The sequence below is a fragment of the Elaeis guineensis genome, chromosome 7 (genome assembly GCF_000442705.2).
Source record: "Elaeis guineensis isolate ETL-2024a chromosome 7, EG11, whole genome shotgun sequence".
NCBI classification, from domain to species: Eukaryota; Viridiplantae; Streptophyta; class Magnoliopsida; order Arecales; family Arecaceae; genus Elaeis; species Elaeis guineensis.
In genome coordinates, this window is record NC_025999.2 from 92,340,241 (window position 1) to 92,356,165 (window position 15,925).

Here is a 15,925-nt window from a genome sequence, read left to right on the forward strand (position 1 = left end):
GTTTGATAGTAGTACGATATGGTATGATCAGTACGTACCGGTACTGATTTTACTGCATTCTCTGGTATCAAGGTTGGCTTTGCAATGAATAAAGGTCTAATAGACTGCATCTGATATGCAGACCTTTTCTGACCCAAGTCTAAAATATTCCTCTGTTACAGTAGGAGCCTTTTGTTGATAGTTTGTATGTGCTTTATTTGTTTTCCTGAGTGATGGATGAAACATTAAATAAATTATAAGCTGTTGAACCCTAAGAAAAGCTTTACCCAATGCATGAAATGAACTTTCAGCAAACATTCCAGTCATACGTTTGTACGTTCCCAATCCCCTGCGTTCAAAAGTCTCTTAGGCCGTGGCTCCTTTTTGTTGAGGGCAAAGTTCACAAATTGACACCTGCAGTCACGGAAGAATGGACTAGTCTATTCTATCTCCAACCGGGCTAATTCTTGCTGAGATAACGGAAAAAGCAGGAAAGTCCAATCCCCTGATTTCATTTCAGCACCGCTAAAGTCTAGTTTGTTGGGCCCGCCTACTTTGCATTCAAGGCAATGCACATTTTGGACAAAGGTAACAAAGTTGCAACGGCAACAAAGATATGCATTAGAACTTTTAGATTTCATAATTCCCAAAAGGGAAAAAAAGTCAAACATATTGATCTATTGATGCCATGGAGTCAACTTTAAAGTCCAGCATTGACAGAAAAGCAAATGAACAATGGATATAACTTCAGATGACGATGAGTCGCTCTCTGCTTTCAGATCTTTGCACATTCAAAATTTCAGTAGAAATGAAAAATAAAAATACAATTCCACAGCAACCAGTGGTCCAGTACGGTCCCGAGATGAAGGAATAAGGAAACCAATTTAACAAGCTACGTTAAACATATCTACTTCTGAAAAGTGATGCTGCAGGGTTGTCACGAACAAAGCAATATAGCCATAAAATAACCAACAAGAATGGGAATATATAATCATAAGCCCCAGTAGACATATCTGGCCTCTCCTTGGAAGAGGTTGCGTTTGTCTTGGGCGGTGGGGATTTAGAGCTGGGATATCGCTAATTTACCTTGGATGGTTCTTCCCTCCAAGTTAAATTACCCAGGTCTAAATCCCCTGCAAGGTAAATAACTAACAAGCCCCTCTTTGCAATTTCATGTTTCTTCAATATGAACATCTACAATAGACTCTATTATGTTAAAAGGGATCCCTTCACATAACCTCCATTCTGGGGACTCTCGTTCCTCTTTTGTAACCATGTTAGACAATGAACCCTCTCATCATTATCATGACTGCCTCTTGCCCTCACCTTGTATAATCTCGCTCATTTTTGCATTACATTACCCTCTATTGCTGCAGATCATACACTTTCTCAAATGTGACAATACTTGACTCTACTCTTCCCAGGTTAATTAAACATCCACTTCAGACCTCAGCATGAGCTGAATTCTTGTAGTCTAACAAATAGACAAATATTTCTGCCAGACATGATGAAGTGTTCTTTTTTTTTTTTTTTTTTTTTTTTTGTGGCATGCAGGGTGGGGTAAATGAGCCTATATGTTCACTATAATAGAGAGCAGAATCCAAAACTTTATCGTCAGAGAAATACATATGGTCTATAATCGCTAAAACAGAGCAACCTAAAGATCCCCTATATGCGCTACAGGCTCAGATAGCCAGAACACTGACCGAATGTGGATTTTGTGCACAACCCAACCATACCAGCTTGGCACCGGAACCCAACCACTTACAACAAATCTAGAGGCTGCTCGTTGCCAAAGCATCGGTGGGAAAGATTGGGACTTCAGTTTCCAAAGATCTCCTTACATTAACCAGAGACTATCCTATCACATGGAATTCTTTTGTATCCTTATATTTTATGGGAATGGCGGCCTGGCAACTCGAGCCTGATTTCTATCAAATCTTATGCGCTCAGCAAGCAACAAGAAGAGGAGGGTGGATGTGAGAGTCCCCAACCAGATCAAACGGAGTCTTTTTCTCCCACTCATTCATTCCCTCAGCAGGAGGCGCGACGAAGGGTTGAGCAAGCATAACTGAAGATTCTGTCGCGGGAACCGGACCACCCTTTCCCATCCGCGAGTCTTCTTCTCCCACTCATTCCTCTCAGCAGGAGGCGCCACGAAGGGGTTGAGCAAGCATAACTGAAGATTTTGGCGCGGGAACCGGACCACCCCTTCCCCTCCGCTTTCCCTTCTCAGTTGAGAGTTGGCAGGAAAGATAAGTCCCACAAGGACTACAAAAAAATTATTTAATTATTAATATATGTTAGGTGAACAGTAATCGGTGTCAAGTCCAAGGGTTCCCTCTCCTTCTCCTTCCTTGCATCACTTCTTGCATTTGTTATCTCCGTGCTCAGCATGATCAAGAAAATGAAATGATGGAAAAATTAACACTTCAAAGAAGAGGGTCTACAAGACCATAAGCACAGGCAATGACAACCCTCACCCCCAATTTGTTTTTCAACATAAATTCAACCGGCTTTCTGCAGCAAAAACTTTAATGAAAGCTAGAAAGAAAAAACATCCAGCATCTGCCTTAATTTGATCGTACTTATTTCATAAAGCGAAAGCGAAAGACGACAGAAGTGAAGCTCTAATAAAAGCTATAAAGAAAAACATCTGGCATCTACCTCAATTTGATCATACTTGTTATATAGAGCAGAACAAGAAAGAAATGGTAAGCTTGTTACCAAAATAAATAAAACTGGTGCCCGCGCTGCTGCTTGTATTTATTTTATTTTTTTAACACAACAACGCGTACTTCTTTTTTTTTCCCAAAAGATAGCCTTAAGCCAGGCTGACTAACTTTTACTAGCTTAGGCTACTCAACCCTTCTAATCCTCGTCGGCCTTGCATCCTTTAAAGCATGTCATTGCCACAAAATAATTGGTATGCTAATAATTAAACCACCAGGATAATTACACGAGCACAACTATACTACTTCCAGTGAGAGTAAGACAAATGAAACCAGCAATGACAATACTAGAGTCAATAACTGTTGGCGCGTCCTGCCCTTGGAGGACGTTCGGGATTCAAATCCTGGATAATTTGCTAACCTATTAAATCTATGAGGGCAATGAAAACACAAGAACATACAATTACACCTGAAATAATGCATAATATAACCAGAAAACAAATGACATGTAGAGAAATATCTACCAACCAACAAACTCTGAAACACGCCCCCCAGCCAAAAAAGGGTTAGCAACTTCTGATGCGCAATTCTGACTCAGGCAGCAGTCTAGTAGCAGAATATTACAAATCTCAATTAATATAATAACTTCTTGAAGGAACAAACGACCAATGCCATCCCCTCAGCTATGGATATCCCTGCTTGCAGTCAGTGCGTATCCCCTCCCCCAATCATTCACTTCTAATACTTGGAGATGTTATAAAGGAATATTTACACATGAAGTTAAAAAGGGCTTTGGGAAGGGACAATCAAAACCAACGCCTCCGTGAGTGATTTTTTTCTGTGATCCAACTGAATTAGCCATGAAATGAAGTTCTGAATTAACTGGTATTTATAATGACTTTATCGAAGTTTGCAGCCTGCACAACAGAAAGCTGATTTCAGTGTCCTGCATTAGTTGGGTACACCATCTGGCTGATGAGGCGGCACCACAGGATGCCGTCTTTGCCGTTCACGGAGGTAAAGGACAGCGAGGAGGCATGCAAAGAGGGTTAAAATAGTTGCATTGCCTTCGTCCATGAGTACTTCCTCTACCCATGCTTCAACTCTTGGATAGACCTCAGGGAGTGAATCAATCAACTTAACCTGAAACACAATAAAAATTCCTGATAGCCTACGAGAACATAGAATGGCCCTTGAAGCACAAGATACACCACTTCCTTTCCATAAAAAGAGAACTGCACAGCTACCACAGATGCAGATCAGCACTACTTTTTTGCATCTAATAATGAAATTAATCATAAAAGATCGAAAAGTATATAAATGCATTTTATTTTAGTAAGTGAACAGCTTTTTTGGTTCTCAGAATATTTTCTAGTTCCTATTGAAAAGTGAAGTCAATCCCAACCATTAAACAAATGATTTAACAGCAGCACCAAAACTACTAAAACTACTCGTACACGTAACTACATAATGTGGCACTTTTCAAGCACGAATCTCTGATTGATACCTAATTTTCTGCCAGTACACAAATGGGCACAATATGACAACTCAGAGTTGCATTGTCGAGTTACATGTCTTTGACATTCAATTATCTTGCTGAAGGCCGATACAAACTAGGAATCTCTCAAGATTCACACAGAACATGCAAATCTAAAGCCAACCTGAGCTTTACCTAATGGTGATAACAGAGATCCATTAAGATTTTGGTTCCAATAAGCAATAGTTGGTCTACTGAAGTCCAAAACCCAACCAACAGTCCAGTTTCTTAGGTGAAAGACAGACCTAGCATCCTTTCCTTAAGTAGCCAAAAAAGGGCAATTATATAGTACTACTTCTAAATCGAACCAAGAAACATAGACACCTATATGTTAATAAAAAACATAAGCTCCTAAGAGCTTTTATAAAATCATATCCAGATGACCAATGGTACCAGTCCTTGACTTAAGTAGCTAATTGCAGAGGAGGTTCAAAAGGTGCAACAAAAGAAGCTTACCAGGAAGCTGTCAGCATGGTTCTTTCGTAACCACAAGCTTGTAAGTGCCAACATAACAGGCAACTTTGCTGCAGGATCAACCTCAAGGGCCTGATCGTAGTACCTTTTTGCCAAATGAAGATCAAAAGGAAGTCCTTGTCCATGCTCATGCATGTATCCCAGATTGAACATAGCCTGAGCATTGGATTGTGACTGCGCATGCATGTATGCCTCTGCTGCACGTTCATAGTCTCTCTCAGTGCCCTGCAACAACCAAAACAGAGAAATCAGAGATGAAAGTCTGCTGAATATCTGATAACAAGTTGGTACTATATCTATTGCATATCCCACTATACCACTAGATTCTTCTGATTGGGGGACTGATAATTATAGTGCAAATCTTATATCGGAATGAGTGCTCAGTCAACAAACAGCTTTTCAATGGATTTGGTCCTGTTATCAGAAGAATCAGTTTTGCTTGGAAATGACAATAGTTTAGGGCTAAATAACAAACGGCAGGTTGCAGACATGGTTAGAAAATAGTAAATTGAACTAGATGAAACTGGCCTCAGACCCAACCAAGCCAGGCCTGTCAGGGGTTACGTGCATGTCTGAGAGCAAGCAATTCAGTAGCGATTAGGGCTGAGTCTGGACTGGACCTAGTTCATCAAGCTTATGTCCCATCATACTACATTCTTTATCTATGAGCTTAATCATTAAATTAAGCATGAGCACCACAGCTAAAGTACACTTCCAAGCCTGGGCCATGACAAGCCAAGATTCAGTACCCAAAACCCAGAAACCGCAACCACTGGCAGCCACAATAAATATGAAATTTAATTATGAAGCATTTACTATTCCTCAGCTAATCTGATCTCACCAATGTGATTCTGGTACAAAGCCCATTCAAAAGATGATATATAGACAAGAAGCCTGTTTCACATATTGTTAACTATGGACACCAGCCTTCATATTTATTTATTCAGCTGTAACATGGCTTTGGACCATGTAATTAAAAAGGCACTTAAGCACAGTTGTAATGAGCACTTCAGAGCTAACAAGGCTATGTCAAGTGAATACAACATTTTACACAGACCATCTTAGGAAAGCAAGAAATTATATTAGCACTCCTCAAGTACATAATTTAATAACCATTATCAAGCAATACATACCCGGCCATAGTAGTAAGCATCCCCAATCAACAAAGCAGCATGTTCATTACCCTGCTCTGATGCTTGCCACCACAAAGAATGTGCATGGAGATGCCTCTCTGAATCCGTACAAAAGCCAGATTCTCCCATGCACATGCTTTGTTCCCCATATTTATCAAGGATCCAAGCAGCGTTGCTCTGTGCCACCTCATATCCCAGCTCTGCCATCCTAGAATATAACAAGAGCGCTTTTCCCACATCACCTTTCAAGTATGACTCTAGGGCCCATCTTGACAAGGCGCTCCAAGGTCCCCTTTCTGCTACCGTTTTGTACAATAGTGTAGCCTGGACCCAGAGGAAAGAAACAAATCAATGATGTAGTACACTAAATCAAGAGCATGTGTCACAAGAAGAAAAATCCACAACTGTGATTGGTGGGAGTTGGGAATAATTTTATCTTGCAACAAGTCAATATCAATTGTAAGAATCACAAATAATGGAGTAATAAATAATTGATAAATAAGAAAATATTTCATATATTAAATCTATTTTTTCTTGTCTAATTCTATCAACAATTTCAAACATTAGATTGAAGGAACTGGATGCATGTTATCCAGTACCTTAAACAAAGATTAAAATTTTTTACTCTTGTTTTTCAAAACAAATATGAAAAAATATTAGACTCCAGGTCTTCATAATTCTTCAAAATATGTCACTTCAGTGCTACAACTACGGATGACAGCAGCACCAGAATTTGATATATGAAAAATAATATGATGGTGTCATTGCAGAGGGCATTTAGTAGCTGACATAACATTCCATCTAAAACAGTTACATCACATCCGCAGGAAACACATTTCCTCATCCATAGTTGTCCCCCTTGAATGCACCAGGAATATCAATGCAACTGGTTTTCTTGAAATAGAAATTCTCAGAGATATTTCAAAAACTAATGTCAAACATTTGCATTTTTTGGGGAAAAAAAAGATGAATGTAAAAAGATGGTGCATTCATGATGTATTTTAAGTTTTTAACAAAACAAATCCTAGATTTAAATCTCCACTGTTTGTTAAAAACAAAAGTAAAACCAAATAGGCAGCCATGTACCTAAAAAATAATAACAACAATAAATTTTCAGAGATTGAATTGGTAACATATGTTAATCAAATAAACCTAGACTTAATTTGCACCATTAATTCAATTAAATAAATCCTAGTACTCAAACTTAATTTATAACTATGCATTTTTTTAAGAAATGACAACACAAACCTAATCCTGTCTTAGCTTTTTAACTTGGTCAAAACAAGCCTACTTAGTGTATTGATACATTTAAAAGATGCATCACAATGCTACAACCAATTATATATAATCTAGTTGAAGACATGTAGGTAGCCACAACACCAAAACATATAGCTTTATTTAGTTCAAAGCTGAGGAAAAAAAAAATAAAAATGAAATCGTAAACCTAAGGACTCATCTAACTCTAAGCTACTAACCAACCTATGATACATCTCACAGGACCAAACTTCCAGGTCATATGTACACAAGTTTAGAATAAAGCATTTGGTTTCATTTATTCAACAATTTAGGCAAGAGCTAAAAGGCAATGGAATAATTATGTCCGATCAAAAACCAAGGATCATTTCTTATAAAAGTAGATTTCAATTGCTAGAGACAAGTCTTTTTTAAAACAAACAAGCCTAGATTGAATTGTTAATATATTAAAGACCTTATTTTTGGTACATGCAAAAATTTGTATTCTGAAGAGCAGAGGGAAAGTGTTCAAGGAGCCATCTCAGAAAATCAAATTTGATGTCAGGCTTGATGTTCGATGCAAATATAAGACCCTCTTCCACCATCCTTTTGCTCCTTTGTTCTTGTTGAATAAAGATGTGTATTCTTTTGATCATTCATACTTCTCAGTTTGATGGAAACCGAAGAAAAAATAGAATAAAATATAGATTGATGTCCATATTGGTTTAGGACATCTCCTACCTAGAGATCAAATTTGAACATAAATGGACACTGTCAGTAGGGCTAATGCTGACTTTGGTGTAGCAGCAATTGAAGATTGCTTGTTGCATGCTAAAAGAGGATGCAATGGATGAAAGAACCAGTGCATAAGGCTTTCCAATGGTCAATGCAGGCAATACAGAGCTGAATATGAATGATTGGTCAATATATGGCAGTGTAGTTGGTCCACATCCATCCAATCAATGAATATAAGGAGCAAGTTGAAGCCTAAATCTGCTTAAACAGTTCAGATTTAGTTTAATCTTGAGGCTTTTGTATCTAATTGATTGTGGCAGCAGTTTAAGAAGTCTTTTATTTTAAAAAGGGGTATTTACTGTCAGCACTATTCATGCTACAGTTCAGTGAACAACGATGTCCAATGAAAGCCTTTTCTTTACTACATTAGTGTTGTCCTGGTCTACATCAATTAGTCATGGTTCAAGTTGTTTAGTTTTCAAACAAAAGTTTAGTTTTATTTGGCTTACCAAAGAAGTCTAGTTTATTTGAATCCCAAGATTGTCTGAGTCTAAGACCCCAAAATAGGAAAGGACAGGGATTGGCTGGCTTTGGAGTTGAAAATATTAGGCTTCCAGAGCATTGTAAGCAAGATGTCATTGAGATTCTTTTTATTTTTTAAAGGCCCAGTATGGCAACTATTCCTACTCTTCTCTTAATTCTTCTTATTCTCTTATTTCTTCTCCTCATTTCAACTATATTTCTCTATTATCATCTTTTCTACTTGAATTCTTTTTTTGCAGGTTTAATTTGCACTTTAGATCAAATCTTTGCAGAACATAAAATCAGATCTGTTGAAGCATCTTCCTTCTCAATTTCATTTATTTATTGACTGCCATTATTTCCTCCCTAATATCTGTTAGTTCTGTGCTGCAATCAAGCTTGATCTGATCTAAATTACTCTTTTTTCACTTCTAATATCCTTGAACCTAAACATTGATTTCTGTCCTTAAGTTCACCTAATTTGACATTCTCAGAGCCCTCGTAACCTTGCCATGTTTTGACAGCTTCCTATTTACACCATAGAAACCCTAGTACAGCTACACGAGCTATCCTTATCTCTTCAGATTAGGAATCTATTCAGATATGTGCTTTTCCCAGTTTAAGGAATCAAGCACTTATTTTTAATCAAGCCTCAATAAATCCTCCTCTTTTTGGCCTGCCAATGCTTATATGCTTGAAGTCCTCCATCACTACGATCTAGACAAGAAAAATATACGAATTAAAACATAATAGACCCAGATGTTTGTAAACCACACATGATAATAGCACGTTATATCATGCCATGAATTCCATCCATTTTTGGGCAAAATTGCTGCAATAGGACTGGACCTGCTGAAGCTGCCAAACTAAAACTCATATGGCTCGGCCAAAAGCAAAAACAAGCATTTGAAACCTTGGAGTACAAAAATATGGCAATCTTATTAGATGCCATATGTTAAGGCTTCAATCACAAGAGAAACCAGAAACCAGTTCTATAAAAGTTAGCCAGAAATTGATTGCTTTGTCAGTTGTCACCCAATAACACAAGGACCATGATGACATCTCATTTTAGTGAAATTTAACCCATAGTTATAATTGCACATGACAATAAAGAAAATATTGCAAAGGCTTGATGAATTAACATTTTCTTTTTTGACAAACCATTCCATCAAGGGGGTGTTTGGCTCGCGACCAAAATTGGAATCAGAATGGATTGGAATGAGAATCAGAATGGCCATATCCCCCGAAGTGTTTGGTTCATGCCTAGAATCAGAATCTAAATGGAGACTTGAATCCTTGAAGAAGAGCTAGGATTGGGTTTTAGGAGCATTGGGCCATTCAGATTCTGCCTTGCAATCGGAATCAGAATAGAACTCCCTCCAACCAAATGGTTTGGTTGGAAAGGGAGTCACTCATTTTCATTCCCATTTCAGACCCCACCTACCCCCAACCAAACACCCCCCAAGTATCCATCACCCTATCCCCTAATGCTATATTTTGAACAATCTCCACTACACTAATCCCCAAGTATGTGATGTCTGTTGCATGCATGAGATCCAAACTGATTCATCCAACTGGTCTGTTCAGTTGACACATGAAGTTCATGATACAATTGTATTGTGTATTCGAGTTTAACCTATAGCTTTCAATGAAAGACACCTCACACTTGGGTGATAACTTCCAGAATTTCAAGTGCCAGTCCATGCAAGGCCTATACCTACATCTGGCACAGGATGGCACAACATCTATTAATTACTTTTATCTTAATTATTTTTTATTGAAAAATGGTTGTAAGTGCTTTTTAAACTTTTTCTCGGCATGGCACAGCATATTGCCCTGCAAGCAGTGGTTGGCATGCCCTCAGCACCAGCACTTAAATCTTGATCACTCATTATATAAGCAAACTAAAGACACGAAATTAAGTCTTGCTACAAATCAACCATACTTTCTTCTTTCAAATAATAATGGGTTTATATATCATCTAGCTGGCTCAGCTTACTCTAGCAAGCAGTTTTTACCACCAATCAGGATTGATGCTACACTAGACCAAACACAATTCTCTAACCCATTTTATCCAAACTGGTCCATCCTGGTCTTTAAAGATTGGGCAGAAGCACGCTAAAAGACAATCGACAGAATGAAATGAAAGAAAAGACATAATCTAGCATAATAGAATAAGCACATAAAATCTCTAACCAAAAAAAAAAAAAAGAACAACATAATTATACTACTACAAATTTAGCACAAAGCTAGAGCAAAGCTGCCTCATACTGTATAACCTGTCTCAGGTATATTTAATAATCTTTTGAGTTAATAAGATTTGTGCTAAAGCAAGGAAATTTTGATCTAACTACAAAGGATGTAAATATTATACATATATAATACAAAGCATGTAAGAAAAGCAGAAATAAAAGTGAATGGTGAGACAGATGGAATAGAATGATCATGCAAAATATCTAAAAGTATCACCTAAGCTGCTGTCTTTAAGCAATTTGACTTTTAATCGCCAAATTATCTAACATTAGTTTCATATGAGGCAAGAAATCAACCCAGTATATATGCATGTAATATGAAATGCACAATACAGTAATAAAAGTATCTTAAGTAATGCAAAACAGTAAGGAGCTTCAATTTATATCGGCATATATATTGCAATAGAAGCTGAATATATTTTCCTTGAGAGAATCATGGGAAAAAAAAAGAAGGCAAGGGATGGTTTAAGGCTACAAGCATTAGCAAGCTAGTTGTGTATGAACAACCACAGTGTCCCCTTGCTTCACAACATTGCAAACAAATACATATTTCAAAGTGAGATTGCAGGATGGAAATAAAAAGTACAAGCAACTAATGCATGAAACAATAAATAAACATTAGTATGTTTTTAGAGAAAAGTATACCATCTGAAGATTCTTCTTAAGGCCTATGCCTTTTTGGAACATCTTTGCCACTTGGTAGAGGGCCTTTGGCTGACCAGCATTAGCTGCAGTAAGAAAATGCTTGCAGGCTAATGTGATATCCTTTTTTACACCCATCCCCTTAAGATACAAAACACCTAGGTTATAATGTCCTCCAGGCTCTTTATTTTCAGCAGCTTTCTCAAAATATTCTTTTGCCTGAAAGTGACATTAAGAGCTGAACCATGAGTTTTTCAAAGTAATTAGCCAACAACTTTCATTGCAGCACAAGTAGTTTGATAAAACTAACTATATCAGTAAACTGAGCAAGTATGAAGCATGGATACTTCTTCAGAGAAGCAGTGTTTGAAGCCAATATATCATGGATACCAGTACATCTAATATATGTTCAGGTACATTCTTATGTGTCAAATACTTCCTCCAAATATCCATTCATAAGAAGGAAAATTGGTTTCATATACAGTGGGTTACATTCTATATACCTCTCAAACACTTTGACAATACTTTTGGACATTGTTCTATTCATTCATGGGTCAAGCTGATTGGGCAAGCAACATTTGAATCCACACTCATTTAAGATAAGTAAAACCAACATCGATCTTCACCATTATGTCTTCCTCGTTGGAGAGCCATGGAGACTTGGAAAGCTTATAAAAAGAGAGCACGAGGACCTAAGTTGTTGATAAACTATAAATATTTATGATAAAAATATTGTTACATATGTATCTCTCTATGTATGTTTACACGCATACACATATATGTACCTACATAGATATGTGTTTGTATATTATATGTAGCCGCATCCCTGCCACTGTGCCACATTTATGTCCTATTTCTTCATGATTCAGTATCATGTTATACCTGCATCCCCTTTCCATACCTATGCTTCATATATGACCAAGCATGAAAAGCCTATGTACTTCAATTCAATGTCTCACGTCTCTAATGCTCTATATAATCTGAGATATGTAAATGCTTTTTTTTTTTTTTGGTACCTTTGGCTAATTCATCAAACCTTAATTGTGTTGAACAGAATAGAGCCAAATCAGGAACTGTTATAAATGAAGTATTTTGTGGAACATGGCATCTACTATCTAATAATGTTACAGCTAAGTAAGCTTGAATGCCCCATGCAAAAATGGTTTTAAGGGTACTAAATATACTCTTAAAAAGCATATATCATAAGCATAAATCACTGATCCATCAGTTTACAGGCATCAATTTCAGTCCATTGACATCAATCCTTCCAATCAAACCTCCATCCTTGAAAAATGCATTTGAAAAGGCATAAAAGAAGGGGAAAAAATTCAAGGATTTTCTGGATCTCTATAAACAATAATTCCAATCAATTAATTTAATCTCGTCATTTGTATTTGATGCATAATCAGAAATTATATATTAAGTCTCAGAGCCATGTGGCACATACATCAACCTTACAACAGCTCACTACTTAGAAAATCACGTTTAGCTATGTTAATTTTGTCTGTCTACTATAGTTTGATAAATCCAAGTCAGCAAAAAATATATATATAATAATAAGAACACGAGGGAAACTTTTTATGTGCCTAGTTCTCACTCAGATATCGTCATATATTCTGTTTTAGTCATAGTAACTACTAAATACGATACTGCAAAGCTTTTTTGGCTTGCTAAATAGCAATCTGCATTCAAAAACTAGATAAGTAGATCACAGATTGGTTTTCGAAGAACTTACTTTGGTGAAGTTTTTCTTCTCTACTCCATATCCTTTGACGTGGAGATACCCCAATCCATTATATGCCGAATAATACTGCTGCCTGGATGCGAGCGTGAGCCATTCAAAAGCCTTGGTATAATTCCTCTCCACTCCAGCACCTCTTGCATAGATCTCCCCGAGTAGCTCCATCACCCTCGGGTCCCCCTTCTCCACAGCCTTCGAGAACCAATAAACAGCCTTGGCATAGTCGCGCCTCACCCCTCTCAGCCCATAGTAATACAGCAGCCCCATCCGGCACATCGCGACGGCGTTACCCTTGTGCGCCTGGTACTCCGTGATATGGAAGTCCTCATTATCCTCCCCTCGGGACTTCCTCAGGCCCTCCTTGTTCTCCTCGGTCCCGCTGTGGATCCGAACGGCCTCCATCACCGGCGGCTCCTTCGAGATCAAGAAGCTAGCCACCGCCGCCTCCGCCAGCTCCGCATACAGCTTGACCGCCTTGTCGTACAGCTGCGCATACACAAGATTCGACGACAATTGAAGAAATATTAGGGTTTGTTCGGGATCCCCAAAAAAATATTGGATTTTACAAGGTTTTCGAGGCGCTTACGTCCTGGCGGAAGTACGTATAGGCGAGGACCATCTTGGACTGCATGTTGCCGGCGTCGGCGGCGAAGTGGTGGTAGAGGTAGGACTTGGGGCGGCTCTGTGGACGGACAAGGCCGGCGGAGAAAAGGAAGGCGAGGGCGGACTGGGCGTTGGGGTGGCCAGTGGAGGCGGCGGCCTCGATGTCGGAGGCCGCGGAGTCCATAGCGGTGGGGTCGCCCGAGGAGGCGGCGGAGACCATGGCGCGGATGCCGGAGAGGTAGAGGGCCTCGTGGGGGTCATCGGAGGAGGAGTTGGATGAAGTGGAGGGATCGAGGGCTGGGCGCCAAGAGCCCGGGTCGTAGTCGTCGTCGGAGCCGGAGGCGGGCCCGGGGTCGCCGAACTCGTCCCATTCGGGGGAGTCGTCGGGGGGTCGGAGTCGGGCGAGTCTTTGAGGTCCTCGCTCGTGAGGACGAGGACGATGGGACGGAGGGCGGAGGCGATGGGGAGGAGGGCGAGGAGGACGAGGAGAAGAGAGAGAGCAGAGCTCGTAGTACGCCGAGGCATCGAGAACTCTCGGGGACGGACCGATTGCGAGGGAGGAAACGAATGGAGGACAGCATTAATAGTAGATGAGGAGAAGTTGTTTCGACCCTACACGTATTTCTTGATGGAACTAAGAGGAGCGAGATCTTACTTAGCTGTGACGTGGCAGCTTAGAACTGGGAGTGACGTGCGTACACCATCAGCGGGCCAATCATAGCAGGACAGCTGAAGATGACTCGGATAAACTCGTAGAGGAGAAAACGTGGTTTTCTCTTTTTTTTTTTTTTTAAGACCCATCCATCTGCCTATCTATTTTGCCACCCATCTACCCATCTGTTTTTTTTTTTTTTGATACACTATCACATCATTTTAATATAAATACAGTTTAGAGAATCAGAATATAAAATAGATCCGTTTATCTATCTATTTAAGTCGCAAGGTCACGCTCTTGCCAGTCAACAAATTAAAAAAATCCCATATCACTTATTGTTAAACTGCATTGTGTCCCATGCTCATTTGATAGCTGAAGGTATCGTCCATCCTTCCTCAATCAACAGGATTGGTGAGAGGAAAAGAAAATAAATTTATGGCTGACACCATCATGAGTCATCAAATGGTCCCTCACTGTCAGCTATTGACGCCCTTTTTTTTTTTTAGTTGTCATAATTAGCAAAGTATATGTAAATTTTGAGTTGAAGTGTGGAGTTGATACGGATGCCACTTCTCAGGTAAATAATATGAAAAAGAGAATAGACTGGTAGATGTTTACTTTATAGGTGCAAGAGTAGTATATATCAACTGTATATAAAAATCAAACTTCTAAGTTCTCACGAACTAATTGAAGATACAGCTCTTGAATAGTTTTAACCATCCCAATAGCCCCTTCATGCTTCTGCAACTTTCTGCTATATGCTTTAAGCCTGTTGATATCAGGAAGGTTAAATGGTATTCAGTTGTTTTTATTTTGCTCATTATAATGCAAGCCTGGAGTTCCCATATTACCTCAGATTATATTGCTTCTCAGAAGGGCACTTTCATGCTGCAGAGCCTTGCTTATCAAAGTTTATATCTTCTCAGTTTGGCACTGCTGACTATTGAATGGGTAAATACAATATCTAATATCTTTCAACATGTTCCTTCACTTCGGTTTGTTAGTTTTGAAGTTTGTATATGGCTGTTCTGCTATTTCTGTATTAAGATTTTTCTTGTTTCTGTTTTGGCCTAAAAAAAAAAACTATATTTTGGATCAAAAAAAAAACTATTAAACGCAAAGAGATAGTTTAGATTTGAAATTATAAAGATTATTTAATAAAGATGGCAATCGTTAAAGACAAGTCAAATACGAGTTTGGATAAATATGTCAACTTAAATTATCCATTTACCAAATGGATCAAAAATCCAAATCCAAAACCAAACTTTCTTATTAAAGGCCTGTTTGACCAAGCTGTGAAAATTAACTTATTTTAAAATCACATCTTTTCAAATTGAGTTTCAGAAGAAATGCTATGAGAGAGAAGTAGTTTGTATTTTGCAAAATTATTTGATAAGCACTTTTATCAGTATTTGAGAAGCAATTTGTGTTTGACAAATCTTTTAAAAAAAAAATATTTTTGACTATCAAATTACGAAAAAGGATATATATTTATGGTAAATAATAGAAGGGTTAAGTGAAAATAAATAAAGATAGTTATGAAAAATAATGATTTTGAGTAAAGATATTTTTGTTTTGAAAAAATTAATTTTCTATTTCTACTTCTCACGACAACAGAAAAACTACTTTTGCTATCACTCAGAAGTAGATTATTTTTTAAAATAAACTTGGCCAAATATCTTTTTTTCAAAATAAATACTTTTTTGAAAAATAAATAGCTTCTTTCTCCCGAAAAGCTTGACGAAAT

General features: G+C 38.2%; 1 protein-coding gene across 1 annotated transcript; it reads right to left on the minus strand.

The window, feature by feature from the left end:
* Positions 1 to 3,217: 3,217 nt before the first annotated feature.
* Positions 3,218 to 14,096, minus strand: LOC105048527 (ERAD-associated E3 ubiquitin-protein ligase component HRD3). The gene is given in 7 exon segments (XM_010927850.4): positions 3,218 to 3,794; positions 4,645 to 4,887; positions 5,796 to 6,119; positions 11,183 to 11,398; positions 12,915 to 13,406; positions 13,507 to 13,913; positions 13,916 to 14,096. Coding segments are annotated over 7 exon segments (2,007 nt in total). The 5' UTR covers positions 14,049 to 14,096; the 3' UTR covers positions 3,218 to 3,602.
* Between the last annotated feature and the right edge of the window lie 1,829 nt (positions 14,097 to 15,925).